The sequence below is a fragment of the Molothrus aeneus genome, chromosome 14 (genome assembly GCF_037042795.1).
Source record: "Molothrus aeneus isolate 106 chromosome 14, BPBGC_Maene_1.0, whole genome shotgun sequence".
Taxonomy (NCBI): Eukaryota; Metazoa; Chordata; class Aves; order Passeriformes; family Icteridae; genus Molothrus; species Molothrus aeneus.
Genome location: NC_089659.1, coordinates 489859 through 516872, shown reverse-complemented (window position 1 = coordinate 516872; position 27014 = coordinate 489859). Strand labels below are relative to the sequence as shown.

General features: G+C 59.7%; 3 protein-coding genes across 5 annotated transcripts; 1 reads left to right on the top strand and 2 right to left on the bottom strand.

Annotated features, from left to right (window-relative positions):
* Positions 1–228: 228 nt before the first annotated feature.
* ERCC6L (ERCC excision repair 6 like, spindle assembly checkpoint helicase) lies at positions 229–4222 on the top strand. The gene is made up of 2 exons (XM_066559748.1): positions 229–287; positions 421–4222. The coding sequence occupies exons 1-2, from the start codon at positions 229–231 to the stop codon at positions 4220–4222; spliced, it is 3861 nt and encodes a 1286-aa protein (XP_066415845.1).
* A 3166-nt stretch (positions 4223–7388) lies between these two features.
* Positions 7389–8364, bottom strand: PIN4 (peptidylprolyl cis/trans isomerase, NIMA-interacting 4). The gene is made up of 4 exons (XM_066559540.1): positions 8255–8364; positions 7958–8025; positions 7723–7842; positions 7389–7564 (listed from the first exon to the last, which is right to left on the bottom strand). The coding sequence occupies exons 1-4, from the start codon at positions 8292–8294 to the stop codon at positions 7406–7408; spliced, it is 387 nt and encodes a 128-aa protein (XP_066415637.1). The 5' UTR covers positions 8295–8364; the 3' UTR covers positions 7389–7405.
* Positions 8365–8966: 602 nt separating this feature from the next.
* On the bottom strand, positions 8967–26678 carry NHSL2 (NHS like 2). Of its 3 annotated transcripts, none has more exons than XM_066559295.1 (8): positions 26573–26678; positions 17637–17789; positions 16666–16802; positions 16371–16575; positions 15355–15486; positions 12080–14275; positions 11851–11983; positions 8967–11533 (listed from the first exon to the last, which is right to left on the bottom strand). In XM_066559295.1, exons 1-8 carry the CDS (start codon positions 26634–26636, stop codon positions 11221–11223), a joined length of 3333 nt encoding a protein of 1110 aa, XP_066415392.1. In that variant the 5' UTR covers positions 26637–26678; the 3' UTR covers positions 8967–11220. The 3 variants fall into 3 exon arrangements, with proteins under 3 accessions (XP_066415392.1, XP_066415394.1, XP_066415393.1); XM_066559297.1 differs by lacking the exon at positions 26573–26678 and adding an exon at positions 20934–21103; XM_066559296.1 differs by lacking the exon at positions 15355–15486.
* Positions 26679–27014: the final 336 nt, after the last annotated feature.

The following is a 27014-nucleotide window of genomic DNA, read 5'->3' as shown; positions in this document are numbered from 1 at the left end:
CGGGTTCCCCTGAGTGTCCCGCACCTCGCTTCCCACCGCGCGGCGGGAAATGGACCAGCCGGGACCGGTGCTCGTCCCGGTATTGCCCCAAACCGGGAGGAGCGCTCGACCCCGCCTCTTTCCTCCCGCCCCCGGCGTTGATTGGCTGCGAGAGCTGCTGATTTACATGTGGCGCGATGCAGGCCGGGAAGGGCCGGGTTTGAAGCGCAGGGCGGCAGCGCTGGCGGCATGGCCGCTCCTGGGCTGGGAGAGGCGGCGGTGGCGGCGGAAGAGGAGCGGTACCGGGGGTGAGCGGAAACGGGGCTGAGCGGCTGGGGAGGCTGGAGGGGGCCGGGGCCGGGCCGCGGGTGGCGGTGGTGGGCTGGCACTCCAGGGTGTAGCCGGGGCCTGGCCACCCGGTGCTCACGGTAACTCCCACAGGCTCGTGACCAGTGCGAAGGCGGCGGCGGCCGACGGGGACCTGGAAGAGGCGCTGCGGCTGTTCCGGCTGGCGGCTGCCATCCGCCCCAGCGAGAAGCTGCGGAGCCGCATGCAGCGGGTGCAGGAGGCACTGGCGGCGGCCGAGCAGGAGCAGCAGCAGGAGGAGGAGGATGAGGGCTTCGTGGACGTGTGCGGCAGCGGCCTGTTGATATACGGGGAGATGCACAGGAAGCTGTTCCAGCACCAGCGGGAAGGTGTTGCGTTCCTGTACCGCCTGCACCGGGAGGGCAAGCCTGGTGGCATCCTGGCAGATGACATGGGCCTGGGCAAGACCATCCAGGTGATTGCCTTCCTCTCGGGTATGTTCGACGCCGAGCTCATCCAGCACGTCCTGCTCATCATGCCCACCACCCTTGTTAGCAGCTGGCTGGCTGAGTTTGCTCACTGGACCCCCGGCCTACGCGTCAAGGAATTCCATGGCACCAGCAAGACAGAGCGCACCAGGAACCTGGAGAGGGTCCAGAGGAAGAATGGCATCATCATCACGAGCTACCAGATGCTCATTAACAATTGGAAGCAGCTGGCCAGCCGCCATGAGCAGGAGTTTGTCTGGGACTACATCATTCTCGACGAAGCACATAAGATTAAGTGCCCGTCAAACAAGACAACCAAGTGTGTGTATGCAATCCCAGCCCAGTACCGCATCCTGCTTACAGGCACCCCTGTGCAGAACAACCTGCGGGAAATGTGGTCCTTGTTTGACTTTGCCTGTCAAGGCTCCCTCCTGGGTACTGCCAAAACTTTTAAAATGGAATATGAAAATCCCATTACCAGGGCAAGGGAGAAGGATGCAACTCCAGGTGAGAAAGCACTGGGGCTAAAGATATCAGAGAATCTCATGGCAATTATAAAGCCCTATTTCCTCAGAAGGACCAAGGAAGACATCAAAAGCTATCATGCTGATAAAGCTGATGCTCCTCTTCCTGAGGATCCAAGTGAGAACAAGGCTCCTGTCATGCCATCTCTCACTAGGAAAAATGACTTTGTTGTGTGGGTGTACCTGGCACCGGTGCAGGAAGAAATCTACAGGAACTTTCTCTGCCTGGATCATGTGAAGGAAGTACTGATGACGACTCGATCACCTTTGGCTGAGCTGACAGTCCTGAAGAAAATCTGTGACCACCCCAGGCTTCTGTCTGCAAGAGCCTGTATCCAGCTGGGCTTGGAAGAGCAGGTGGGCTCCGAGCAGGATTACACGATGGAAGCAGGTATGTTTTTAGGCATGAACAAAATAGATCATCTCTCTGATGAGACTGTGATCCAGGAGTCTGGGAAGATGCAGTTCCTTGTTGGACTGCTGGAACGGCTGAGAGAAGAGGGACACCGAACCCTGGTGTTCTCACAGTCGAGGAAGATGCTGGATATCATAGAGCTCGTCCTGTCTCGCCGACAATTCCAGATCCTGCGCATTGATGGCACAGTGACCCACCTGATGGAGCGGGAGAGGCGCATCAATGCCTTCCAGAGCAGCACTGACTACTCTGTCTTCCTGCTCACCACACAGGTTGGGGGTGTCGGCATAACCTTGACAGCAGCCAGCCGAGTGGTAATCTTTGATCCCAGCTGGAATCCAGCAACTGATGCTCAGGCTGTGGACAGAGCTTACAGAATTGGGCAAAAAGAGAATGTAGTGATTTACAGATTGATCACCTGTGGCACTGTGGAAGAGAAGATATACAGGCGGCAGGTATTCAAGGACTCGTTAATCAGACAGACCACCGGTGACAAAAAGAACCCGTTCCGTTATTTCTCCAAACAGGAGCTAAGGGAGCTCTTCACGTTGGAAGATACTCAGACGTCTGCAACTCAGATCCAGCTGCAGTCCTTGCACGCCATGCAAAGGAAGTCTGACCTGCAGCTGGATGAGCACCTTGCTTACCTGCATTCCCTGGCAATGTTTGGCATTTCTGACCACGATCTGATGTACACAAGGGAGATGGCTCACGAGGAGCAGGTGGAGAGCGAGGAAGCCCATCAGTACATCCAGCGGAGGGTACAGAAAGCCCATGAGCTGGTCCAGCTGGAGTCCCAGCTCGGAGATCAGAGGATGGAGGGGATCAGAAATGCTTGTGAAGAGAACTGGCAAAGACCATCGGGATCAGTTTCCAGGCCAAAGAAGTTGTCTCCAGGGTTAAATGACAAAAATCACTTCATTTTACCGCCAGTAGCTGATGCACATGAAAAAGACAAAGTTGTTGATCTTACAGAGGATGAAGAGGCCCAGATGCTCGATGTCAGCTCCAGAATGACAACTCTGACTGTTGGTGACTTGGATGAAGAGCAACTGGCACAAGGTGTGTCCAGTATGGAGATGGAAGCGCTCAATACCAGCAAGACAGCAGAACAATCTGATATACAAGAATCTGAGCAAAATCCTGACTCTAGTATTGCACCATCATCCCCTGCACTCGAGAAAGAGAGTCAGAGCCTTCAAGAGAAACAGCATTCGCAGGTACATTCAGAGAGCTTGGCCAAGACAAGGAATGACCTGTCTTGGCATTGTCACAATTCCTCTGAGTCTGGCATGGCTGACGATCCTAGAAGTGAGGCAGAATTGTCAGTTCAGGTACTTGACCCACACACTGCCCTGGGGACAGAGCAGAACAATGTTCCTGAGCTGGCTTCTGCTTCTGCAGTGCTGAGTTTATCAAATACTATGCCAGAAATCAATGCTGAGCTCTACAAGTCTCATGTGTTGGAAGGCAGCTTGGAGGGTACATCTGCTCCTTCCTTCCAGGATCAAGTTGACTTCAACCTGGTTTTGGAAGAGTCTGAAGAGGGATGGCAGGATGCCTCAAATAGAGGAGGATCAGTGGAAGGATCTCCTGAGAAGGAGAGCTTACAGCTCCAGGCAGAAAGCTTGTGTAAATCTCCAGACAAAGAATCTCCAAACAAAACTTGGCCAAGTGAGACCAGTAGCCATGGCAAACCCTGTCCCACAGCTGAGGAAGAGCCAAATGCCTCCCTGCAAGGGAGTAAATCATTGGAGGAAAGCAGTGGTCTCTTTACTTTTAGTAGGAAGAAACACTTAAACAGAATTGCTTCAGACAGTGAGAGTGAAGAGCAACCTGAACAAGTGCCCTCCTCTCCCTTGGACAGCACTCGGCATGGACTTCTGGAAGGAATTAGTGCTTCCACCCCTAAATATGACACAACAAGTGCTAAAGCCATCTTTTCTCCCCAACTAAATAACAGTGGGAACAGGTCCAATGCTTCCAGGCGCTCATTCATCAGCATGTTGGTAGATGAGGTGGAGGATATTGGGGAAATTATGGGAACCACTGGTGAGGAAGATGATGATGATGATGAGGAGCAAGATGGGCTTGTGGAAGACGAAGCTGAGGAGTGCACTGGGGAATCTGCTGAGCCTGAAGAAGAACCTAGTGGAGAAACACTTGATACAGGTGAAGAGTCCTCCCACACAGACAGCATGGAATCTGAGCAGTCGGAGGCAGAGGAGATGGAGTCATCTCAGGAGGAATCCACAGGTGACACTGAGCTCCAGTCAGGTGAGCAGATTGAGTACTTTACCCAAGAAAGCAGCTCTGAAAAGGACATTGGGCAGAGTTCCTCTCCTGCTGCAGATTATGACACTTTAGTACACAGTGGGAAGAAACTTCAGAATGATGGAAAACTCCAGGAGGCTTTGGACTGCTTCCTGCAAGCTCTTGACATAAAAAGTGGAGATCCTGAAGTTATGCTTCTGACTCTGAACTTGTACAGACAGCTGGCCCAGAAGTGACATCTATGTGTCTCCGAGAAGACAGTCTGGCTGTTCCTTGTTACCATGTGTCTGCACCATGGCCCTGGGATCCCTGAGCCAGCTCCAGGCTGGTGCCTGCCATATCCTCGTGTGACTGAGCAAATTCAGCACCTCTTGCTTAAGGAAACAGCCCAAACATCCAGGTGTTGGATGCTGGGGAGGGAGCTTCACTGGGGAGTCAACTCACAAAGGTGAAAATGGTTCATGTTCCTGTCTGATTATTCAATAAAAGAATGGTATTGTTGATGTCTAAGCCCCTCTCCATCAGTTTCTCGAGGTTGGGATGGAAGGCACTTGAGGAGGTAGTTCATGCTGGGACTCAGGTGTTTATTATTTCTTATCAGTAAAACAGCCTCACAACCATGAGTTGTGCAGCCTTTTATTAGCAAGGCACAAAAATGGCTATCTCTTGTTACAAGGTTTTTTAAGACTAAACTATCCAATTAAGAAATGACACCTAGTTTATTTTCCCTTTTAACCCAATAACTGATCCCTCAAAGCCTGCAATGCGGACTTTTCTGTTCAATTACAAAACATCACCCAAACCCTGAAGAAGAAGGAAGGAGAAGGTAAAGAAGAGCAACCTGCTTCGGCCCTAAAACCTCCATCTTGGTTCATATTTATTCCTATATTCTAAGACCCCAAACTCTCTAATTTTCCACCCTTTGATATTACACACTTCTAACCAACTTCACACCCATATTCCCAGTGCTATCAATCAATTTTGGAAGTCTTCTCCACAGCCTCAGGTCAATTGCAGTATTCTCTTGTGGCTCTGTGCCTTTAAGCACAGAAAGTTTAAAATTCTCAGCATCTAGGATTCCAACACCTCTCCATGCTGGCAGCCCTGGATTCACCTTTCTACCCTCCAGGTTTTGCTGCTCCTCTCCCCTGAGAAGATGGGGACAGTACAGTCCCATGGCCACTGTACAGCCCAGCTCTGTGGTGCTGTGGTTCCTCCCTCCTTTGGGTTTTAAATAAGCCAATTTTGGTGCCTGAAGGTCACCCACCATTTGGGTGCCTTATAGACCTTCCAGTTCCAACCCCTGCCATGAGCAAGGACACCTTCCACTAGACCAGGTTCCTCCAAGCCTGACCTTGAAACACTTCCATGGATGGGGCAGCCACAGTTTCTCTGGGCAACCTGTGCCAGTGTTTTATCACTCTCACAAGAAAGAATTTCTTCCCAATATCCCTTCTGTCCTATGTCAGCCTGAATACATTACTCTGTATCCTGTCATGCCAGTTCTTGATAGAATCCCTCTCTGGCTCCCTTGTAGGCCCTTTCAGATACTGAAATGTGCTCTGAGGTGTCCATACAACCTTCCCCAGGCTAAACAGACTGAAAAGCCCCAACTCTCTCAGCCTTTCTTCACAGGGGAGATGCTCCAGTCCTCTTATCGACTTCATGGCATCTTCTGGACTTGCTCCAACAGTTCCATGTCCTTCTTATGCTGGGGCCCCCAGAACTGTGTGCAGGACTCTAGGCAGGATCTTGGGAGTGCAGAGTGGTGAGGGAAAATCCCCTCTCTCACCTGCTGCCCATGTTCCTTTGGGTACAGCCCAGGACATAGTGGGTTGCTCACTGCTGGCTCATGGTTTTTCATGAGTTTTTTGTTAGCCATCACCCCCAAGCCCTTCTCCCAGGACTGCTCTCAATCCCTTCTCTGCCCCTTCTTCAGCTGTGCCTGAGAATGTTCTAACCCAGGTGTAAAACCTTTTCACATGGTACTTTTCACATGTACTTTTCACATGGTCTCACCTCTCCAGCCTGTCCAGGTCCCTCTGGATCCATCCTTCCTTTCCAGTGTGTAACCACACCACACAGCTCAGTGTTGTCAGCAAACTGGCTGAGAGTGCCTCAATCCTACAAACCAGCAGCTCAAAAGTTCCTGGTTCTGGCTTTGAGTAACTCTGCCCCTCACCAACACAGCCTCAGTCTGGTGTGCTTGTCCTGCCAGTCTCACCTGGTAACAGCACAGCAGCAGATTCCTTGTTTCCTTGTGCCATGGCATTGCCTTCTGCAATACACACCGTAGCACAGGACCCCATACCTGGCTGAGCTGTGCAGTTGGGAGAGGAGCTCTTTGTATTCGGAACCACAGCAAACATGGCAGATTTGCTGGTGCAGTTGTGTCAATGTGTTTTTGCCAAAAGAAAGAACAGGGCTCTGGTAGCCTGGAAACAAGTGATTTATTAACAGAGGACCTTTACATGGGGCAATGTCTGCTCTGGGCAGCCTGTCTGCCCTCCACTGCAAGCCATTCGTTGGCTTCTCTGAGCATTCCATACTCAGCAAAACCAACACCCTGAAAACGGAGGGAAGAGAAGGACCTTTTCTTTTTTGACGTTTCCTCCTCATCTCTGAGCTCTGTGCATGGTGCTCACCTGTAAACAAAGCTGGTGCCTGTTGCTGGAGCTGTGGCTGGTTCGGAGGCTCTGTGGGCAGGAAGGGGATCATGGCTCTGGGCTGGATTCCTGAGATAGCAGGAATCTTGCTGGGCTGCTTCCCTTGCACACCCCACAGCACAGGGGAGCACGAGAAGCAGCACACAAGTGTTTAGTCGCTTTTTTTCTTATCTAAACCTGAATTATCCAGTCTCTTCCCCCAGCTCTGAGTGGGCAAGGTAGAGCTGTAGGAAGAGATCAGTCTGTGCTCAGGAGAGCTTGTCCTCCCCTCCGACCGCCAGGTCACTTCCCTGTCTGCCTGACCCAGCTTCAGTGTTACCCACCCTCCACTGAAGGGATTGTCCTGCAGCTCTGGAGCACAAACTGCACCATGGGAGCTGACTGCATCCTCTTGGGGAGGATAGAGACCAAGCCCTGGGGCCCCCTCTGTCCCTTTCTGCATCATTTCTGTTTGCAGATAAAAACCTGGACACTTCATTCCGCTGACAGGCCATTATCTCCACAGATAATGTGGAGAAGGAAGAGGCTGGCCTGCCAGGCAACAGAGACATCAACATCTATAAAAGGCTCTTGTTTCGCCCTTCCCAGGGACACTTTACCTCTTCAGGCAGGGCCCTGCTCTGCTAGCACAGTGGCAGGGACAGCCAGCCTGCCTCCAGGCATGTTGCTGGTTGTGCCCAACTTGCTCCAAGGCCAAGGTGTCTGGGACTTGGGATTCAAGCAGTCAACAAGGTCATCATGGTCATTCACATTTTATTTTCTGCCTTCCACCATGATAATGTGGTATCCGAACTTGGTCTTGACGGGAGGGTCCGTGTACACAGGCTTGTCCATGCTGCTCACAGGCAGGGCAAATGCTGCCTCCTGGAATGGTCCCACCATGGAGCCTCTGGTCATCCAGCCCAGGTCTCCCTGCAGCAAGGGACCGTTGGGGGTTAAACTCTGAGACTCGGAGCAGGAAGGGTGGGTGATGTGGCCGTGGGACAGGTCCTGCTGGTGACGAGCAGGACCCAGGCTCCCGCAGCCGCTGCCCGGCCCCACTGCCCTGTCCCGGTGCAGCACTCACTCACCCCTTGCCTGGCCTTGTCCTCGCTGTACTGTGCCGCCACCTCGCTAAAGCGCTGTCCGGACTTCAGCTTCTCCATGGCCTCCATGGCCCGGCCGTGCTTTTCGCACAAGATGTGCCGAACCTGGAGGGGCGGGCAGCGGGGCTGTGGCGAGCGGGGCCGGCGGGCGGGACGAGCCTGCAGGTGCTGGGGCAGAGAACCCGCATCCCGCCTGGTCCCCGACGCCCCCCGCACTCACCTTGACGGCACTGCCGCCTCCCTTCGGGCCCTGTGCTTTGCTCTCGCTGCTGCTGCCGCTGTCGCCGCCTGTGAACCGATCACCCTGACACCGGCCCGGTCCCCACCGACCCTGCCGGGCTCTGAGACCGGCCGGGCCCCCACCGCCCCCGGGCCCCAGCCCGGCCGGTCCCGGTGCCGTCCCAGCACCCCCGCCCGGCTGGTCCCGGTGCCGGCCCAGCACCCCCGCCCGGCCGGCCCCGGTGCTGGTCCAGCACCCCCGCCCGGCAGGTCCCGGTGCCGGCCCAGCCCCGCTCACCCTTCCCAGCTTTGCCGCCGCCTTTCCCTTTGGGCGCCATCTTGCCGCCGTAAGGCCCCCACGCTGCACACCCCACGCCGGGCGGGGCCGCCTCTGTCCCGCCCCCAGGCCCCCGGCTGCCCGCGCTGTGCCGGGACGCGGGGCCGCGGGGCTGCGTGACACGGGGTTGTGCCGCCCGGACGGGGCTGCAGCCACCCGGCACACAGGGCTGCGTTCGGCATCCACGGCCGTACCCAGCGCCCGCCCAGGTTTGGCCCCAACACTGAGGGCTGTACCCTCATCCATCCCACCGGCCCCAGGATTCCAATTCCTGGTCCACCCCTCCCCACTTGAAGTCCTCCCCCCGGCCTGTGCCCAGGGTCCAGGGCTGTCCCCAGCTCCCTCCCAGCACGAGAGCTGACCCCAGCAGTCCCCCCGGGCTGCTCTGTCCCTCTCATCCATCCCACCTTCCCCCCGGACGCCAAGTCGGTCCGCAGCCCCTCACCCGGGGGGCCCTGTTCCGGCCTGTCCCCAGCGCCCAGCCTGGGCCGCCCCTGACACCTCACGGTGTCCCTGCGCCTCACCCGCCCCAGAGCCATGGGGACACAGGAGTGCGCGGCAAACGCTGTGAAAAGCCCCAGCTAATAGGGCCGGTTCTTCTCCCAGGGCAGTCAGGGTGTGCCCACCTCCCCAGCCCCGGTTTCTCAGCAGCCCAAAGAAGAACAGTCACAGGCAGGCAGCAGGGAGCACTTTACCAAGCTGGCGAGATAAAAAGTACAACATTCCATAGTTGGCACCTTGGCGGCCCCACGCCGGGGCAGGGCTGACCCACTGCCAGCCGGACTCTTCCCGGGAACCCACTGCCTTCCCAGTGGAATAGCTGCAGCCAGGGGGAGCAGGGAGAGAGCGGCCAGAGACGAGCGCTCAGCCAGGAAGAGCCCCAGGAAGAGCACGTTCCTCCGGCCAGGGAAATTAGGATCTCCATCCCATGGCCAATCTCCATCGCACAGCCGATCTCCATCCCATGGCCAACCTCTGTCCCACAGTTGACCTCTGGTCCACTTGGATATTTCACCCCAGCAGCATCGGCCACTCCAGCCGCCAGTGGTGCTGGGGGTGTTGCAGGGGGGTCCCTGCCCTGTGCATGCCCCCAGCCCCCTTTACCGACTCTGTCCCTGGTTTCCTGAGCAGTCATGTGCAAAATGTACCTGTCCCCAGAGCTTCCCAAGCTGTGCCCTGGCCCCATCCCATGCCAGCACCCTGCCACTAGCTGAGGCCATGGGATGGGGGTGAAATGTGGACATTCATTAGAGCTTTTTTTGTGATTTTTTTTTCCTGAGTTTCTCAGCCTGGCTCTTAATTACAGGCTTAAATCTGCAGCCCTGGGAGAGGAAAGAGAGGGATGGGTGAGTACCAGGAGGGAGGGGAGGGGAACCCACTGGAGCCTCAGTGGGATCAGATCCAGGGTGGTGGCAAGGATGGGGAAGTGTTTGCCTGGGCCGTGCTCCCCAGGGATGCAGAGCTCCTGGTGGGGCAGAGACCCCCCAGAGCAGCCCAGGCCCCTCAGAGGGGCAGCTGAAGCGGTGCCGTGGTGCCCTGCTGCTGCCTGGACCCACTGCACCACTCCCCCCGCAGCACAGGAAGGCTGGAGTGTGTGGAAATACATCAAGAAATCAAGCAGAACTTTCCCTAAACACTGTGTTTCCTTGTCAGCCGTGGCTGGCCCTTCCTGTTTCTCTGGGCGTGCGGCTGTGCTCCTGCTCAGAGCTCGTGTTTCCTCCCTGCCCTGCCCTGAGCCCACACCACAGCCTCTGTTACTGGCTGCTGGGCCCCCATGATGGAGCCTGGCCAGGAAGAGGCAGCTGGGAGTGAGGGGGACAAATCCCACCTGGGGATGTGCAAACCCTCTTCCATGGCCCCATGCACATGCCCTGATGGCATGTGTCCCACTTGGCCTTGCTCAGCTCTCTGGTGGCCAGTGGGCACATGTGAGTGGTGGGCAATCCTGGGGGGATCCCAGACCCGGAGGTCACCAGGGAGGTGGCTCAGGTGAAGTCCATCTGGATTCCAGCCACTATCTTGGTAGTATCTCAGGACCTCTGGTGGCCAGGGCAGCAGGAGAAGTTGTCGCAGGGTCTGTTATGGAGATGCAGGAGGCTGAGCTGGGGACGAGCTTCCTTCCCATGGCACAGCACCCTCATTGCCCCAGTTGGCAGCTGGGTGCAGGACCCCTGGCGTGGGAGTGGGGTGGCTGCCAGACCGCCTGTGCAGTGAGGCCAGGGAGACTGGTAGTGGAGAAGACCCCAAGGTTTGTTTTTGGACTGAGAGCTGAGGAGCTCCAAAATGCAGCATTTTGGGGGCTTTCAAGGGGTGGGGGTTTGGCTTGAGGTGGTGGCGCTGGCTGTGGACACCGGGTGCCAGTTCCCTGTGTGACAGGGAGGATGTTCAGGGCAATGACAGGGACCTCCTGTGACTCTTCAAAAGCAAGAACAGATCCAGCTGAACCCCTGGCATCTTCCCAAAGTGCATCTGTGTGTCCAGCTGAATTCAACCAGGGGATCTCTGCATGGGAAACTCAAGGTACAATGTCAAAGGGAAGAGAATCAAACATCACCACCACTGTGCATTAGAAAATCTGTTTAAAGTACCACATGCCGAAGGGACCAAAGAGTCTCAAGCTGCTTTGCTGCAGGCATCAGGCAACACCAGGGGCTGTGATCCTGTTCTGCTTCCTGGGCAGGTGCCTTCAATCCCAGGAGCTGGCTCAGCCAGGGCCAGTTCCAGCAACTTCTCCCATGGGAAGGGCCCAGAGTCATGAGAGCTTGGGCTCCAGCCACTGCCTCTCTGCAGCAGCTCTCCAGGTAAGGAACAAAAGCAGAAGAACCCCCCAGCAGGATACAGGGGCTCCCCAGCAGCCAGGACAGCCCTTTGCAGCAGCGCTCTCTCTGCAGCGCTCTCTCCTCTTGGCTGGAGGAGCCCCTGTGTGGTCAGGGCTGGGTTTTGGGGCTGTTTGCACTGTCCAGCTCAGGGGCAAACTCTGTGATGACCCTCCGGGCCAGCGGGTTTGTGGTCTTGAGCAGTTCGGCGGCAGATGGCCGAGTACCAGGGCTTGTTTTGCTGCTCTTCTTCTGAAGCAGGGCTTTAAAATCCTCATTCCTGCTGGAAGACTTCCCACTGCTGCCTGCTGCTGCCAGAGACTCACCAGCTGGGGAGCTTGAAGTCTTTACAGGTGAGTGGGAGGTGGGTCGGCTGCTGAAGGTGTCACCAGGCTCTTTCCGCCCCAAGACCTTCCTCTTTGACCTAGGCACCAAAGGGACACGGGTGGGAGCAGTCTGGGGCTGGGGTGAGGTCCAAGAGCTAGGGGCATGGTAGTACCCAGCCTGCTCTGCTGGGGCAAGGTGATAACATGAGCGTGGGAGGTGGTGCTCCTGGCAGGACTAATCTGGACTCTCCCTGCTGGTTGCACTCTGCTCAAGGTAGCAGCAACTGGGCTGTCCCCAAGGATGAACATTGGTCCCCGTATGGAAAATGAAGCTGTTGTGGTGGAGAGACACTACACCCAGAGCTGTGACAGTGGGTGCAGAGGCTGTCCCCTCCGGTGCATGCACCAGCCTTACCTGTGGATCACTGTGAAGAGATCCTCCGTAGTGCGGGATGTTGTGAACACCTCATCGTCCTCCTCCACGATGGACTCGGCTGTCTTGTCGCTGGCAAAGCTCTTCTCCTCCATGCCGGCTTCTGCTGAGTTGCCTGTGGGCAGGGAGAAGACAGCAGTGAATCCCCTGTGCAGCATGGAGACCCGTTATCCCTGGGGTAATCCCACCACAGTGGTGGAGAGACCCTCACCTTGCTCTGAGGCAGGCTCACTGGCAGCCGTCGTGCCCACGGCCTTGGGGGATGGCGGATCCTCAGCGTCAGGGTCGCAGCAGGTGGGGTCAGTGTCCAGGGTGATGATGGGGCTGGGGGTGGGTGGCAGGTCCCCCACACCAGCTCCCAGCTGTGCTGGGGCTGGGATGAGTGGCAGGTACAGCACGCTGGGCTTTTTGGGCACTGGTGGGGGTACCTTGGCCTTCCTGCGCTCCCCCTCGGCACGGCTCTGCTCTGGCCGCAGCTCATCCAGGCTGCCCTGGGAGAGCCGCCGGGGCCCCGCTGGGGTCAGGGACAAGTGGGGCTCCCCCAGAGCTGAGCTCCTCCTCAGCTCCCCTCTCCGCAGCACCACAAAGGCATCCTGTGCCAGCCCCTTCTCCTTGGTGGTAGTGCCTGGTGGGGATTTGGGGGACACGGGACCCTCCTCCCTCAGAACTGGGGGCTTGGGTAGGATGCACGGGGGGCGCCTGGCCAGTGGTGGCTTCTCTGCCACAGGTGGCTTCACTTTTTTCTCTGGCCCTGGGCAGGGGATGTGTGCTGGCTCCTCTGTGTGCTCTGGGCCATCAGCGTTGTCCTCTGGCTCTGAGCGGCTGATGGAGCGGAGACGGACAGAGCGCAGGTCGGACTGCGTCACCACGGGCATGATGGGTGTGATGGGACAGGTCTTCTGGGCCAGCTTGGTGCCGAAGGTGGAGTCAGAGTGGTGCCGGCTGACCTTAGTCTTCCCCTTCAGGGAGATCTTCAGCCCTGAGAGGTCAAGGTGGGCAGGTGGAGTCAGTGGGAGGTCGAAGGACAGCCTGCCCTTGGGGCTCCTCTCCATGGGGGATGTGGGGGGCAGAGAGGATTTCCTCTCGGGGACCAGTGGCCTCACACGCACCTGGTGCGGGGAGTGCCCGAGGATGGTGGAGGTGGGTACGGTGGGGGTTGGGGTCTCCGACTGACTGGAGTACCCGCTGGATGGGGACATCAGCCCTGTGGGCCTGCCTGGCGAGGAGGTCTTGAGGTCTGCCTCAGCAGAGAGCTGGGAGGGCGTTGTGGCCCTGGAGACTGAAGGGGACACAAGGGACTCAGAGCTGCCCCGTGTCTTGGCACACTCAACAGCCGTGGTCCCTGTAGTTGTGCTTGAGCCAGAGAGGGACTGGTAGGGATCACTGCCAGCCCTCCAGTCTGTGAGATGCCACTGGTGGGGGGCAGTTGTGCTGTTGGGCTCCCTGCCTGCACTCCCCTGAGGGTCAGCATGCACCAGCCGGTGACCCTGGAGCTCTGGTGGGATGCACAGGCTCTTGGGCCGCTGGTCCTTGGGCAGTGCTGCACTGAGCCCCACATCACCATCCTGCCCCTCTTTGATCAGTGAGACGCTGCGCGTGGGTGGTGAAGGCTTCTTCTTGGCCTTCTTCAGGGAGATGCTCTTGGAGCGCCGCCGCCGCTGCCCCTCGGGCTCCAGCCCCAGGGAGATGTTGTCAGTGCTGGTGCTGCCTTCGGAGCTGGCGCTGGGGTAGCCCAGGGCATAGTTGGCGCTGCCCCGCCGGGTCTCAGCATATGTGATGTCCACAGAGCAGAGGGACCCCGAGTCAGTGGGCACTGACAGTGACCGCTCACGGAACCGGCACCCTGCCCGCTCCACCTCCAGCTGCGCTGGCCCTGCTACTGGCTCCAGCTCCTCTTGGCTTCCTGGCAAGAAATTCCCCTTGGCTCCCTGGATGCACCTGGAGCTGGGGGGGGAAGCAGGCACTGGGCCAGAGAAAAAGCTGGGCCCATTGCCGCCTGTGCGCTCTTCTGTGGTGATGAAGAAGGAGGTGGAGGCAGCGGGTGAACCTGGGCTGGGTGATGGGATGAAGCCGCCCGGCGAGGTGCAGGTGGGCCCCTTGCCTGGGCCAGTGGTAAGGCTGGCGGGGCTCCCATAACCCAGGGGGGTCCAGGGCGGAGAAAAAGGGGTGCCCTGTGTCCCATTGCAGGCACTGGCACAGGGGTGGGCTGTCCCATCCATGGCAGCAGGTGGCTGGCAGCGGTGGGCCCCGAGGTCACTGAAGGTCTTCCTCAGTGGGGCTGAGAGGGGCGGACGAGGGCTGATCTCCTGGGGCGTCGTCCCCCTGCTTGTGGTCTCAGGCACAAAGCTGCAGGACAGGGACTCACTGATGGGCGTGTGTGTGCTGGATGTGGGGCCGTTGGCACTGCCTGCGGGGAGAGACACAGTCTGGTGAGCACATCCTGCCTCCCTCACAGGGACATGGCCCTCCTCTGCATGCTGTCCCAGCCTGTGGCCAGTCTGGAGGCTGCACCTCTGCCCAGGCATAAAATGTGGATCTGATGGCATGCTGGAATGTGCCAGGGGCAAATAACCAGCCATAGCAGGAGGCTCTACCTATGGGGACATCAGTCCCATGGCAACCAAAGTGTTGCCCTGGTGCTGCTCCATGGTGGGGACTCAGATGGGGTTCAGGAGGAGCCAAGTCAGGCATTGCCAGCTGGGACAGAGAGGGACATGGTGGCTCACAGTGCCACTCCATCACAGGAGCCAGCAACCCCACTCTGAACACCCCCAGCAGACAGGGATGCTCAAGGCTGTGGTGGGCTGAGGTCTGACTGACTCCAAGGAGGAGCCGTGACCATCCTATTGGTGGTCTGACCACTGTCATGGGAAGAAACTTTCCTCCTACCCCGTGAAAACTGCCTTGGAGCAGCTGGTGCCATGGCTTCTCTCCCTGTCTCTACCTCCCTTCAGAGAAAGGCTGGCTCTGATTTCTCTACACCTTCCACAGGGGACAGCAGGACAGAGCCCCTGAGCCACAGTGGCTGCTGTTCCCAAGGGTCCAATGCCAGCCTGGAAGCACTCCAGCCACTCTCACATGGCATGGCTTGCCAGCCCCAACAAAGATCTGGCCAGGTGTGTGCCCCACAGCCATGGCAGCCTGAGACAGGGTCTGCCCATGGGGAAATGGGCACAGGGAGCCCTCCTTGTTGGAGCCGAGGCTGGGTAACTCCTGCCTCAGAATCCTGACTCAGGACGAAGGGGCTGTTCCTGATGCCATGCCAGCCCCAGGCCAGCCCAGTGTCACTAGTGAGCCCAGCACCTCAGTGCCTTGGGAGGGCGCAGAGTCAGTGTGGTGCCTGCACCTCCCCGTGGGCTGGGTGTCCCCGGGAGCCCGTCTGTGCCTGGGCTGGCTGCCAGCCTCGGGATGGCTATGCCACCATCAGGGCAGCTCTGGGGGTTGCCAGCCCTGCCCGGGTGCAGCCTGCGCGGTTCTTGCCGTCACCTTGGTCTCGCAGGGACAGGTTAGGGAATCCAATAATGGTCCGTCTACGCCGCAGGGTGGACTTTGGGTTCATCGCAGTCTCTGTGTTAAACAGGGAGTGACGAGCACTCGCATGCCTAGCAAAGTGCTGCCCTGTAGCCAAAACAAACAGCGGTACGCCGCGGTGCCGGAGCTGCTGCTGGGCCGGGAGCTCAGCCCCTCCATCACCCGTGTTCTCTGTGTGTCCCCAGCCTGGGATGGTGACACAGGTGGGAGTGTGGATGCAGGACGATGGTGTGAGCCATGTGAGGTGAGCACGGGGGAAATGGAGGCATGGTGGGAATACTGCAGATGGAAGTGGGATGGATGGAAAGCCACAGAGACCAGCCCTGCACTGCGTGACAGGCACTAGTCTGTGCTGGTGAGGCTGGGCCCCACACCACTGTGCTGAGCCAGCTCGGGGATGGGTACATGAGGCATGGGGAGGGAAAGGGACCAATGTGGCCCTGGCACAGCTCTCCATGATGGAGGGAAAGTGCAGAGAGACACCTTTGCCCTTCAGAAGGGGCACCTCACCCAGTCACCAGCCCCTGACTCTGACCTGGGCCAGAGCATGGCACCTGTTTCTGCAAGGACTGGCAGGACCGTGCTGCTGGGAGCTGTGGCCCTGAGAGGATGAGCAGATGGACAGACAGGGGAGACAGGTGAGACAGGCAAGGTGCACAGTATGTGGTGAGAGTCCAGGTGACAACAGACCTGACTGGCTGGACATTACATCAGGGATGTGAGACCTGCCAGCAGCATGGCCAGTGGACCAGACACACAAAGTTGCAGATGGCACGAGAGATGGCTGGGAGCGATGTATGCCAGCATGGCCCTGCTGTCCCCTCTCTGCCCTGGTGCCCACCTAACCCATAGGAACGCAGCTTGCAGCCACAGCTGCCTCCCACCACGCGTCCCCTGCCCCAGATGGCTGCTGGGGCACATCTCTGCCTGCACCCCATGTCCCCCCACCTTACCATGGGGTGCTGCCCTACCGGAGACATTGATGGGAACAATGTTGGTCTGGATGGAGCTGGGCTGGTGCCACTGCTTCTCCTCCTCAGGGGACAAGGGGAAGGCCCTGGGCCAGGGGTGCTCCTTGTCTGGGCTGGTGGGGAGGCTCAGGGAGGTGTCAGGAGGCCGAGCACTGAGCACAGTGCTGCTGGTGGTCTCCTCTTCGGCCGCTCGTTGGCTCGGGGGCTATGGGGAGAAAGGCACGTCAGCCACTAAAGGGACAAGGGTGGAACACAAACAGGGACTTGCTGCCCGCCCTGCCACCTCAGAACTCACCATAAGCACGAACTCAAGGCGCTTGGCAGGTGGGGGTCGAGGTGATGGTTCAGGGGAGGTGTCGGGGGGCAGGTGACCAGCAGCGCGGAAGGTCTGCCCAGTGACCTTGCTCTCAGTGTACTGCTCCTCATACTCCTCTGCAAGAAAAACAGCACCTGGGACCCTGCTCCTGCTGCCAGATCCTGGAGCAGGGGGCATGTGAAGGGATGGTGACTGTCCCCTCTGGCTGTCCCCAGCCTAGCTGGCCGTCCCTGCTCAGGACAGGCAGCTCAGAAGGTGAGGAATGGAGACCCCAAGGAGGAGAACTGAAGAAGTCCAAAGATGCCAGCAGCTTGCCTCACTCCTCCCGGGGTGCAGTCAAGTGATGCGGTGGGTGCCACTGGGACACAGTCCCACGGGGGACAGCCAGAACTCAGTGTGTCCCCATCCTGTAATTGTTGAGCTAATTAATGCTGGTGGCTATGGACTGGCAGAAAGCAGGGCTGCTCAGGCTGACTTAATGAGATTACAAGCTGGGGGATGGCTGGGCTGCTGATCTCATCTGATGCCTGAGGAGCATCTGAGCCAGGGCCGCGTGACAGCCTGGGCCAGAGACTGGAAGGAAACAAAACCACTGGCCACGTTGATCAAGTTAGGCAGATCAGTGGCAGGTCCCTTAGGCCCTTGTGAGAACTGTGCTGTGTAGGGGCTCATGGGTGCCCTGGAGGCCCCACTGGCATCAGTGGCCCCAGCAGGCAAACGTGGTCCCAGTTGCTTTGGCACCTGCAGCCATGACTTGGGAGCAGAGATCGGTGAGGGACTACTGGAGGCTGGGACCCCCAGGACCCAACTCCTGCAGCTTGGTGAGGTCCAAGGAATGGCTCGGACATGCATGTGGGAGATGAGCTCGGCCTCATGGTGGTCACCTAGCCTGGGGAGCACCCACCCACCACCTTCACCCAGCCCATTACTCCAGCCCCTCTCCTTGCTACCTTGCAGCAAGCTCTGGAGGTTGAGCTGGGCCTCCTGGTGCAGCTGCTCCATGCCCGGTGGGCGCCCAGCTGCCAGGAAGACGTTCACAGGCTGCTGCCATGGCAGCTTGGCAGGGGCGGCTTTCTTGCTCTCGAGGTCCAGGTTAGAGGTGGCTGCAGGCAGAGGAGAGTGGGATCAGAGGCAGGTGGGGGGTTGCTTTCCTGTGGGTGCTACCGTGGGATAGTACGGTGCCAGCACAATGCTCATCCCACCCCAGCTCTCCAGGAATGCTGGGATGTGGCTGCATCCCACCCTGGCAGGCTGCTGGCAGCCCTCATTGCTGCCACCACTTTGGGGACTGGACGCTGTCCCTGAGGGCTGCCAAGAAGGGAGCTGGCTGAAATTGGGGAAGGAAGCCAGCCCTGCCACCCGTGCCTAACCGCGCCCGGGCGCAGGAAACGCTGCACACTCTGGTGGAGCAACATCCTGGCTGTGGAGGAGCAGAAGTTGCAACTGAAAGGCAGGAGCCAGGGACCCACCACATCCATTGCACTGCAGCTTGGGGCCCACATGCCCTTCCCTGGCATGGACACCCCCAAAGCTCTCCAGGGAAGGAAACCTCTGTGAGGATTGCTCAGACCCTCTGAAACACCCTGATGGGTGGAAAAGTCCCTGGGAGCAGGATCTGGGCTCAGCAGTGAACTGGCTCTGTGGGGAGCTGAGCGCTGCTCCCACGAACATGCTTTGCCATGGGAACACTGCAGCCCTGCTGCGCTGCTCTGAGTGGATGTGGGTTTGTACCAAGCATGGATTCAAGGCAGTGCCACCACTGGCACACTGCCTCCAAGGGGACCCACACCCTGTCAGGCACAGACTGGGTCTCTGTGAGCTTTACACAGGGATATGGATGACCAGGGTCTCAACCCTGGAGATTTAGGGCTCATCCTCCACTGCATGGTCTTGTCCCCATCCCCATCAGCTGAGACGCTCCGACTACCAGTGTGTGACAAACACTTCCCCTCTACCACCTGCAGCGCAGTGCCCGGCCCCAGGAGCACACCACTGCCCTGCTGCCAAAGCCTGCTCCGTGCCAGGCCCCAGCTGAGGCAGCAGAAGCAATCCCACGTACCTGGAAAGGGGAATGGCCCCAAAACATGCATGGGACCCCTAGCACAAGCCACATTTCCCTCGGCCCCCATTGGTCAGGCAGCTGTGGTCCAGCTCATCTGCACTTCATCATAAGCATCCCCCCTGCTGCTCATGGTGCCTTCCTGCCCCCAGATGCCCTCCTGCCTACAACACCTGTGCCCCTGGGTGCCCTCATGCCCACCCTTCCCCCAGCTGATGGAGCCTGCACAACGCCCAGCACCCAAAGCAAGGTGCCATGTCCCCACCCTAGTTACTTTTATGATTTGTTTCCATAACGACAGGCCTTAACACTGGGAACACTGGTTTTTTTCCTTTTTTTTTTCCCCATTCCTCCTCCTCTAAATAATTTGACTTGTTTCCATACCAACCAAGAGGTGTTGGGGCGCATGTGTGCATGTGTGTGCCATGCACAGGGTAAGGTTGGACATCTCCCCAAAAACCTGACCCCCAGTGCCAGGGGCAGAGACCACACCTTCCCCTCTGCAGACTCCAGACCCCACAACCTGCTGGTTTTGGCGAGGTGGGGGATCCAGTGCTGTCCTGTCATTTCTGAGAACAGCCCAATGGTGCACCCCAAATCCTGGCTTGCTGCACCCCCTGCCTGGGTCATGCAGCCCCAGCCTTTGGCCTCAGCACAGGTGATGCTCCTCATCTTCTGCCGCTATATCCCCCTGCAGCCACCCCCCACCAAAGGCTCAGGTACATCCTGAGCAGCCCCTGCTGCCCCTGCAGCTCTCCAAGCCCCTGATGCCATGCCCGGAATACGAGAGCTCACCTCTGCTCCTCGGCCCTGCTGCCGAGTCACCCCTGCCACCCACCTCGGGCGCCGACCACGTGGGGAAACCACAGCACCAAAGCCGGGGCCGCCCTGGGCGCGGCGGAAACGTGGCAGCACCCACGCCCAGCACCCTGCCCCGCCTAGGGGCAGCTTCGGCCAGAAGGGGAACACGCAGTGCCGGAGGTCCTCCCCTGTGGAGCCCTCCCCTCTTTGCTGACACATGCTTATTTGGGACTGTGAGTGACACAGTGCAGTCCTGAGCCGGTGTGGGCTGTGGTGCAGGCACTGCTGGGCTGCTGGCATTGCCACGATGCCTATGCCTGGCATCACCAAGGCATAGGCATCGTGGGCTCCATCTCCCCAGCAGGGGAGAAGGGGTGGGGGCAAGAACCGATGAGCTGAGCACTCTCCTGGCACCCAGGTGGCCCAAACGTGCACTGCAAGGACAGCACTGTGCCAGAGTGAGCAGCACCCTGAGGCTTTGGCTCCCTGGGAGCAGCCACTCCGAGGGTGCTTCGTGAGCAGTGGCTCTGAGGGTGTTTTGGGAGTAGCATGCCAAGCCCAGCACCACACAGCAGCTCGGCGATGGGATGTAAGGAGCCAGCAGTCCTGATTCACTGCCACAGTGCTCCTGAGGGACAGGCAGTATTTGGGAGCAGCCTGATGCAGGCTCAGTACAAGGGCAGGTTCTAAGTGTCCAAGGAAGCCCAGCTGCCACACCCATATGTGGGCACGGGATGGCTGAGCCAAGCGGGAGTGTCCGGCAAGAGGAGACGGCGACTGGCTGGGATAGTGGAGCTGAGCTGAGCCAATGCCCTTGGCAGTGACCCTCCTACCACGCTTATCAGCAACAGGCTCAGAGCACAAAATACCTCTGAGGGGCTCCCACCCTGTGGCAAATGCTTGCAGGAGATGAAGGCATCCTGGGACAGCAGAGCCAGAAGGACAGCTCCATCCCACCAACCCCAGCAGCCTAGACCTGAGCCTGGCCAGCCTTGCTGCTGAGGGAAACTGAGGCATATCTGGTGGGGGGTTCACCATACTCCCTGCTGGCACCAGGTGCCCTCCTGGCCCTAGGGCATGCAGAGAGGAGCAGGCAGCATCCCCTACCCTGCTGCCAATGGACATCTGCCTGGAATGTTCCCAAAGTCAGCAACATCAGCTGCAGCAGATGCTGCAGCCTTGGAGTCCTGCTGAGCGTGAGCCAGTGTCCAGGCTCAGGGTGTTGTGGCCATGGCAGCTACACAAGGACTGAAACTGAGTTCCAGGGCAGTTCGCTTGAAGAGGAGCTGGGCTCTGCTCTCTCCTGCAGGAACGGCATCCCTGCAGGATCCCCAGCCCCTCAGTATCTCCTGAGTCACCCCTGCTCCATGCCAGCATCCCTACTCACCCACAGCCCAGGCATCCCGAATCCACAAGGAGATATTTGACAGAGCCATCAGAGCTGTTTCAATCCAGGCTGAAGCTCCTGTGAAACGATGCCTCTCGCTTGAATTCACTGCCAAACTTCTGCCTCTCAGGCTTGCTCCCCATGTGCAGGAGGTGCCGGGGGCACGTCTGGAGCCGCTCGGACCCTCTGCCAGCGTGGAGCACTGTCAGGAATGATGTAACGGCAGCAGCAGGCGATGCGCCATCAGCAGAGCAGCCATGGCAACGGGTACAGGCACAGCGGCAGCTGCTGCCGCGGGTCCGGAGCACCGAGCACGCCGGAGGGCGAGGGCAGTGAACCTGGGGGCCGAGACCGATCCTGAGAGCACCCCGAGCTCCTGGCCGGAGCCGTGTGCCGCAGTGCTGGGACCGTGTGCCACCAGCTTCAAGCGAGTGCCCGGCCTGCCCTCGATCCTGGGCTGCTCGTTGCCGGCGCGTGCGGCTTGGGGACATTCCCGTGGTATGAGCCAGGCGCACGCTGCTCCACGGCGAGTGGAGAGGAAGTGAAAAGAGCACACAGAGGGAGCTGGCAGCGGCCGCAGAAACACCTCCTGTCCCAAGCTCACCCCCTGCCAAACCGGACCTGCCGGACCAGCTCCCTGCGGGATGGGGAGGCGCGTCTGCGTGCACGGCAGCCCCAGGGCCGGATGCCCACCCAGGTCTGAAAGAAATCCTGAAGCAATCCCCTGCTGACACCCCCAGGCCCAGTGCCACAAAGCAGCGGTGCTCACTGAGCAGACCTGCCCCGTGTGCCACTTGCACATGCTGTGCCTGGGATGAGCCCTCACTGGGGAAGCCAAGACACTATGCCCTCTCCAAATTTGATCCTCCCCAGGACACTTCCAACTGCCACATGTCTGGTGGCACAGCTTCAATCCCCCAGCAAGGCAGGGCCACCTGCACAGGTGTCTGACTTGCTGGTGGTTGAGGCCAGAGGGGCAGGAAGCCTTTCAGGGGTGCCTTGGCCAGACCCCAGCTTGGCCATGCCAGGACTCTCTGTACAGCACGTCCCCATGCTCCCACGCAGGTGCCCAGCAGGACCAGAGGCACTGAGAAACAGCACTGTCTCGACACACCGGATCTGCCTGAGGTTTTTGGCTCCTCCAAGCTCCTTGTCTAACAAGGAATCAGTTGTTTTTGTACTGATGGGAGATAAGGGGACTGCAGAAGTTGATGGTGGCAGGGCAGATTTGACAGCTGTGGGGGTCCCTCAGCTCATGGGGAGAAGACTGGATTATGTGAGGTTTCTATGAAAACCACTAGCAGCAAACCAGTCAATAACATCCCTGTCCATTGGTGGGACTCAGAGCTGCAGTGTGCAAGGACATTCAGTCCCAGCAGTGCAATGGGCCCTGGTCAGGGAGTTTTGGCAGGAGGGGAGGTGTGTGTGCTGCAGGATTTGGCCAGAGAGTCTGGCCCAGGAGGAACCCCCTGTGCCATTCGCCCATGCTGTGGGGATGGGAACTGCCCGCAGCTGTTCTGGCAGCAGGGCTTGGCCCGGGACCATGCCAGCCAAGGTGGACTCAGGCTGCTCCCTGACAAGGGGCTGAGATCCACTGCTCCCAGGGCCAGAGCAGCTGCATTGGGGCAGGCACTGGAGCCCCAGAGTCTGGCTGGACCCAGATTCCTGCACCAAGCTCTCTACCATTGGCAGTAGGACCCAGAGCCCTCTCCCAGTCCTGCTGTGGCTCCCTGGGAGCCTGGCAGCCTCCTCATACTGCAACCCTCACTCTCCCATGCTTCCCAGCAAAACTCCAGCCACAAATCTTTCCTGAGAGCCTCAGGAAGCCTGGCATGGCAACCTGTCAGACCCAGCCAGTTCTGGCAGCCCAACATCGCTGCATCATGGCCAAAGGAACCATGGCTGGTTGCCCACCAGCCTTCCCACAGTGATGTCCCAGCCTGGCTGGGACTGTTTGGTGGCACATGGAAGCCCAGGCACTGCTCACCACTCTGCCCAGTGTGGGCTGCCTGTGCCAGAGGCTGCTTCCAGAGGCTGCTTCCAGGAAAGCATGGCTTCCCCTGTGCCCAGCTGGTTTTACACTCCGCGGGGCCGGGACAATGTGAGGAAGTCGCCTGAGAGGGGAATGTGGCCAGAGGTCCTGGGACAAAGGGGCCTGAGACCTGAAATCAGCTACAGCAGGACTGAGAGCAGTGACAACAGCGAGGGTCCTGGGTGTCTGTGATGTTTGTGTCGACCCATGGTCCATGGATCCACGGTCCCATGGTCCTCCCTTCTGCTGTCAGCAGCACGTGGAAGCTGCCAGGAGGGCACAGAACCACCAGGACAGGCAGGACCTGTCCCCACAGGACTGATGAGTGGTCAGTGGGACACGTGGGCTGGGAGTCTCAGTCTTTCTCTTGCTTTGTCAGAGAAAAGACACCCCCAGAGAAAGGCTGGGGTATGGCAGAAGGATTTAAAAGGGACAGGGACACTCTGCAGCTCAAGTCAGTCCGGGGAAGGTGGCACAAAGACTGGTACTGCTGGACAGCCCTGACCCCAGGGGCTATTGCATGGCCTCCAGAGGGTCTGTGTCCAAGAGCTGCCCCCAGCCCGGGGTCCTCCCCTGCAGAGTGAGCAGTGCCTGCAGATCCCACCACCCCCACTGCCCGCCTCAGCCCTGCCCTGCTGCCTGCCTTACCTGCCCGCTGCCAGGGTGCCAGGAGCCACTCCACCTTGGCCATGGCTGTGAGTGCCGGGGGAGCCCGCTCGCTCTGGCCACCCAGGAGCTCCTGCCTCAAACCAAGCCGAGAGCACTGAGCTTCCCCCCGTCCTTGCTGCCTCCAGCTCCAGCGGGGAGAGGAAGCGACCAGGAACTGACTGTTTGAGTCAGCGCCACAGCCCATTGTCCTGGCCCCGGCCCCTCTTCCTTCCCCGGGGAAGGATGGTGGAGGGACCGTGACTCTGCACAGCCCATCCCACATCCACACCCTCACAGCGGGCCACCCAGGAATGCACATCCCTCTATGTACATCCCTGCTGCAGCACCTGGAGAGGGATGCTATAGCCAGGACAGGAAGGACTCTCCAAGCTGGACAGGGTCATGGAACCAAAATATCCCCTGGCTGTGGCTGGAGCACTGTCTGAGAGCAGTGGGTGACCTGGGGGGACACAGCACGTGGGGCCCTGTCCTCTCAGCAGAGCATGGCTGTTCCTACATGGAGCAACCACAAGACTCCTTGTGAGGAAAGCAGCATCTGGAGCCCGTGGCTGTGCCTGGCCCAGCTGAACCGCTGCCCGCCAGCTCCTCCAGTCCTTACAGCTAACAAAACCAGGGGCCCTTCTGAATCCCCTGGCTCTGACCTGGGAGCTGCCAGAGCTCCCAGAGCTTCATCTCACTTCAGCTCCTTCCAAAACCTAGAGCAAAGGCTCCTTGGGGACCACTTTCCCAGTGCCCCAGGGCTTTGTAAAGCTGAGCTAGCTTCTCCCAGAGGATGGAGGCTCCTGGAAGCCAGGGCTGCAGGAGAGCCAAGAATGCTGCCACAAGCACAGGCTTCATTCAGGAATATCTCACAGCAGCAGCAACCCACACCCACCACAGGGCTGCTCCTTATGGAGCCTCAGCTCCCTCCCCTTAGCAGATAAGCTCCAGCCTGGATCTGCTGCCACCTCTCTGCATGGAAGCTTGTGTGCAACTGCTCAGGAATGCCCCAGGCACTGAGGTCCCAGCAGCCCTATGAGTGTCCAAGTATTTGTTCAAGCTTTACACCCAAGATGAGTTTTGAGCCATGCAGTGCCAAATCCCACCCTTCCCTGACCCCAGCAGCCAGATGCAGGTCTCTCCAGGGAGACCACGCACCTGAGGGAGATCTGCTGGAGATCTCCAGGCTGGCAGGGAACTGTGACCTGAGGACAGAGATGAACCAGCTCTGGCCAGGGCCTGACTCCACAATCCCCCTTGGGCCCTTCCCACAGCTCCAAGAATTCCTTTGACAATCCAGAAATGTGATTAATTCTCCCTCTGACTGGCACCAGGTGGGAGAGGCAGGCAGGGAGCAGAGCAGCATCCAATGGTCTGGGCACTGCTCATCTTGCATGCCTGCAAATGGGAGAAGGGCACTGTGCTGGGTAGTGGTGGCACAGCATCCCTCATCCCCCACCACCAGCAGGCCAGCACCCCGTGGTCCAGGCACTGCCTCCCAGTAGAGAACGGGCCAGCATCCCATGATCCCTCTGAGTCCCACAGTCCAATCCCTGTCCGCTCCCCATGCCTCCAAGAGGGGAGCCAAGGATGATGCCATGGATACCGACCAGCCCCATCCCTCTCACCCCCTCTGACCCGCAGCTCAGCCTTTCTCCTGGTCGCCTCCTGTGCAGCCCCAAGTTCTTGTGCCCCATTTCAGTGCTTTGCACCCACCGCTACAGCAGCGGTTGCAAAATTAGACAGCGTCAGGCTGTGCTGCCGCCCTCTCTGCCCACTGATTATTAAGCTGTGACAGTCATTTGGGCTGTGACAAGCAGTCCCCATTCTCCTACAGTTTTTAAGCAATCTCCCCGAGGTCTCTCCCAGGGCTGTCAGTTCCCTGCTGCTGCCCACACTGCTGTGTCCCACTCCCAACCAGCAGGCAGGGAAAGGGCAGCAGGAGCTGGGGCCGGCAGAGCCCAGCATGCTGCACTCCGGGACTCCAGGACTCTGATGGGCCTGGCGCCAGGAGCTGTGGCAGACCCCAGCTCCCGGCTCTTCTGGCATTCCCAGGAGCTGGCCTGGAAGAAGAGCTGGAGTACTGGGGAGGGTTGCTGAACTCCCTGGACCAGCTACATGGGGACAAAGGAGTGACCAGACAGGTCCTGCTTCTCTGACCCTGCTTCCTCAGAGTGCACTGCCTTCACTGCCCGCTCCCAGCTCCAAGTGAGTCCTCTGCTCCCTCTGCTCCTCCTCAAAAAGCTCCCTGCAGAGCTGCAGGGTTGTCCGCCTCCCCGAGATTGTTTGTGGAACAGGAGCCCTCAGACACCCACCACCACTGCGATGTGTGGGAGAAGGGAGCTGGGCTGTGGGAGCTGCACAGGCACTGGGCTCCCTGCCTGGGGGGGGGGCCCAGCTCGGGGGACAGCAACTACAGGGGCTCCCCACTGTGGGGCTGGCTCCCCATACCTTGGGGCTGCATCCCTGTCCCCAGGGCTGGCTCCCCACTGCCGGGACTGCAGCCCCAGGCCCAGGACTGGCTTCCCACAGCTTGGGACTGGATCCCCGTGCCCAGGGCTGGATCCCCACTGCCCAGGCTGGCTCCCCACACCTTGGGGCTGGATCCCCGTGCCCAGGGTTGGATCCCCACTGCATGGGGCTGGCTCCCTGTAACCCGGGGCTGGATCCCCGCAGCTCGGACAGCCAGCACCTGTCCCACACGCTGGGGGACCGCGGTGGCCCCACCGCCAGCCCCGTCCTGTGCCGTCCCCGTCAGGAGGCCAAGCCTCGGCCGGGGTGACCTCTCCCGTGTCCTCCAAGCGACCCACCGGGACCGGGGAGCGAGGAGTGCTGAGCCGCAGCCCGAGCGAGCCCGAGCCGCCCCTGCCCGCCGCCGCAGCCGGGGGTCGCGGGGGTGGCGGTGCTCCCGGGGGGCGGCGGGGGCGCGGGTTCGGTCCCGCCCCGCCCGCGCCGGTACCTGTTGCCGAGCGCATCCTGCCCCGCCGCTGGCTGCGCGGCCCCTTCCGCTGCGCGTTGCCCATCCTCCGCCGCCGCCCAGCCCGGGCTCCGCGCGCCGCCGCCCCCGGGCCGCCCCCCGGCCGCCCCCCGCCGGGCCCGCCGCGCCGCGCGGGGAGGAGCCGCGGGGCCGGGCCGGGCCGGGCCGGGCCGCATCGCTCCGCTCCGCGCCGCTCCGAGCCCAGGCGAGCAGAGCCGAGCCGCGCCGGGCGGCACCGGCACCGGCCCCCGCCCCGCCGCCCCCTCGGAGACGAACGGGCGCCCAATGGCGGCGGCTGCGGGGGCCGGGCGGGGGCGGCGCGGGACTCGAGAATACCGGGGTGATGGGGATGGGGTGAGGGGATTGGGGCTGGGGAGTACTGGGGTGATGGGGATGGCGGTACCGGGGCTGGACATCCCCCGAG

Coding starts and splice junctions, on each gene's coding strand:
- ERCC6L (XM_066559748.1), top strand. CDS start 229: ATGGCCGCTCCTGGGCTGGGAGAGGCGGCGGTGGCGGCGGAAGAGGAG. Junction 288..420: donor GAAGAGGAGCGGTACCGGGG/GTGAGCGGAAAC, acceptor TAACTCCCACAG/GCTCGTGACCAGTGCGAAGG.
- PIN4 (XM_066559540.1), bottom strand. CDS start 8,294: ATGGCGCCCAAAGGGAAAGGCGGCGGCAAAGCTGGGAAGG. Junction 7,843..7,957: donor GAGGCGGCAGTGCCGTCAAG/GTGAGTGCGGGG, acceptor CCGCCCCTCCAG/GTTCGGCACATCTTGTGCGA. Junction 7,565..7,722: donor AGGACAAGGCCAGGCAAGGG/GTGAGTGAGTGC, acceptor CCCTTGCTGCAG/GGAGACCTGGGCTGGATGAC.
- NHSL2 (XM_066559295.1), bottom strand. CDS start 26,636: ATGGGCAACGCGCAGCGGAAGGGGCCGCGCAGCCAGCGGCGGGGCAGG. Junction 16,576..16,665: donor GCCTTGAGTTCGTGCTTATG/GTGAGTTCTGAG, acceptor TTCTCCCCATAG/CCCCCGAGCCAACGAGCGGC. Junction 14,276..15,354: donor CCTGTCCCTGCGAGACCAAG/GTGACGGCAAGA, acceptor CTCTCCCCGCAG/GCAGTGCCAACGGCCCCACA.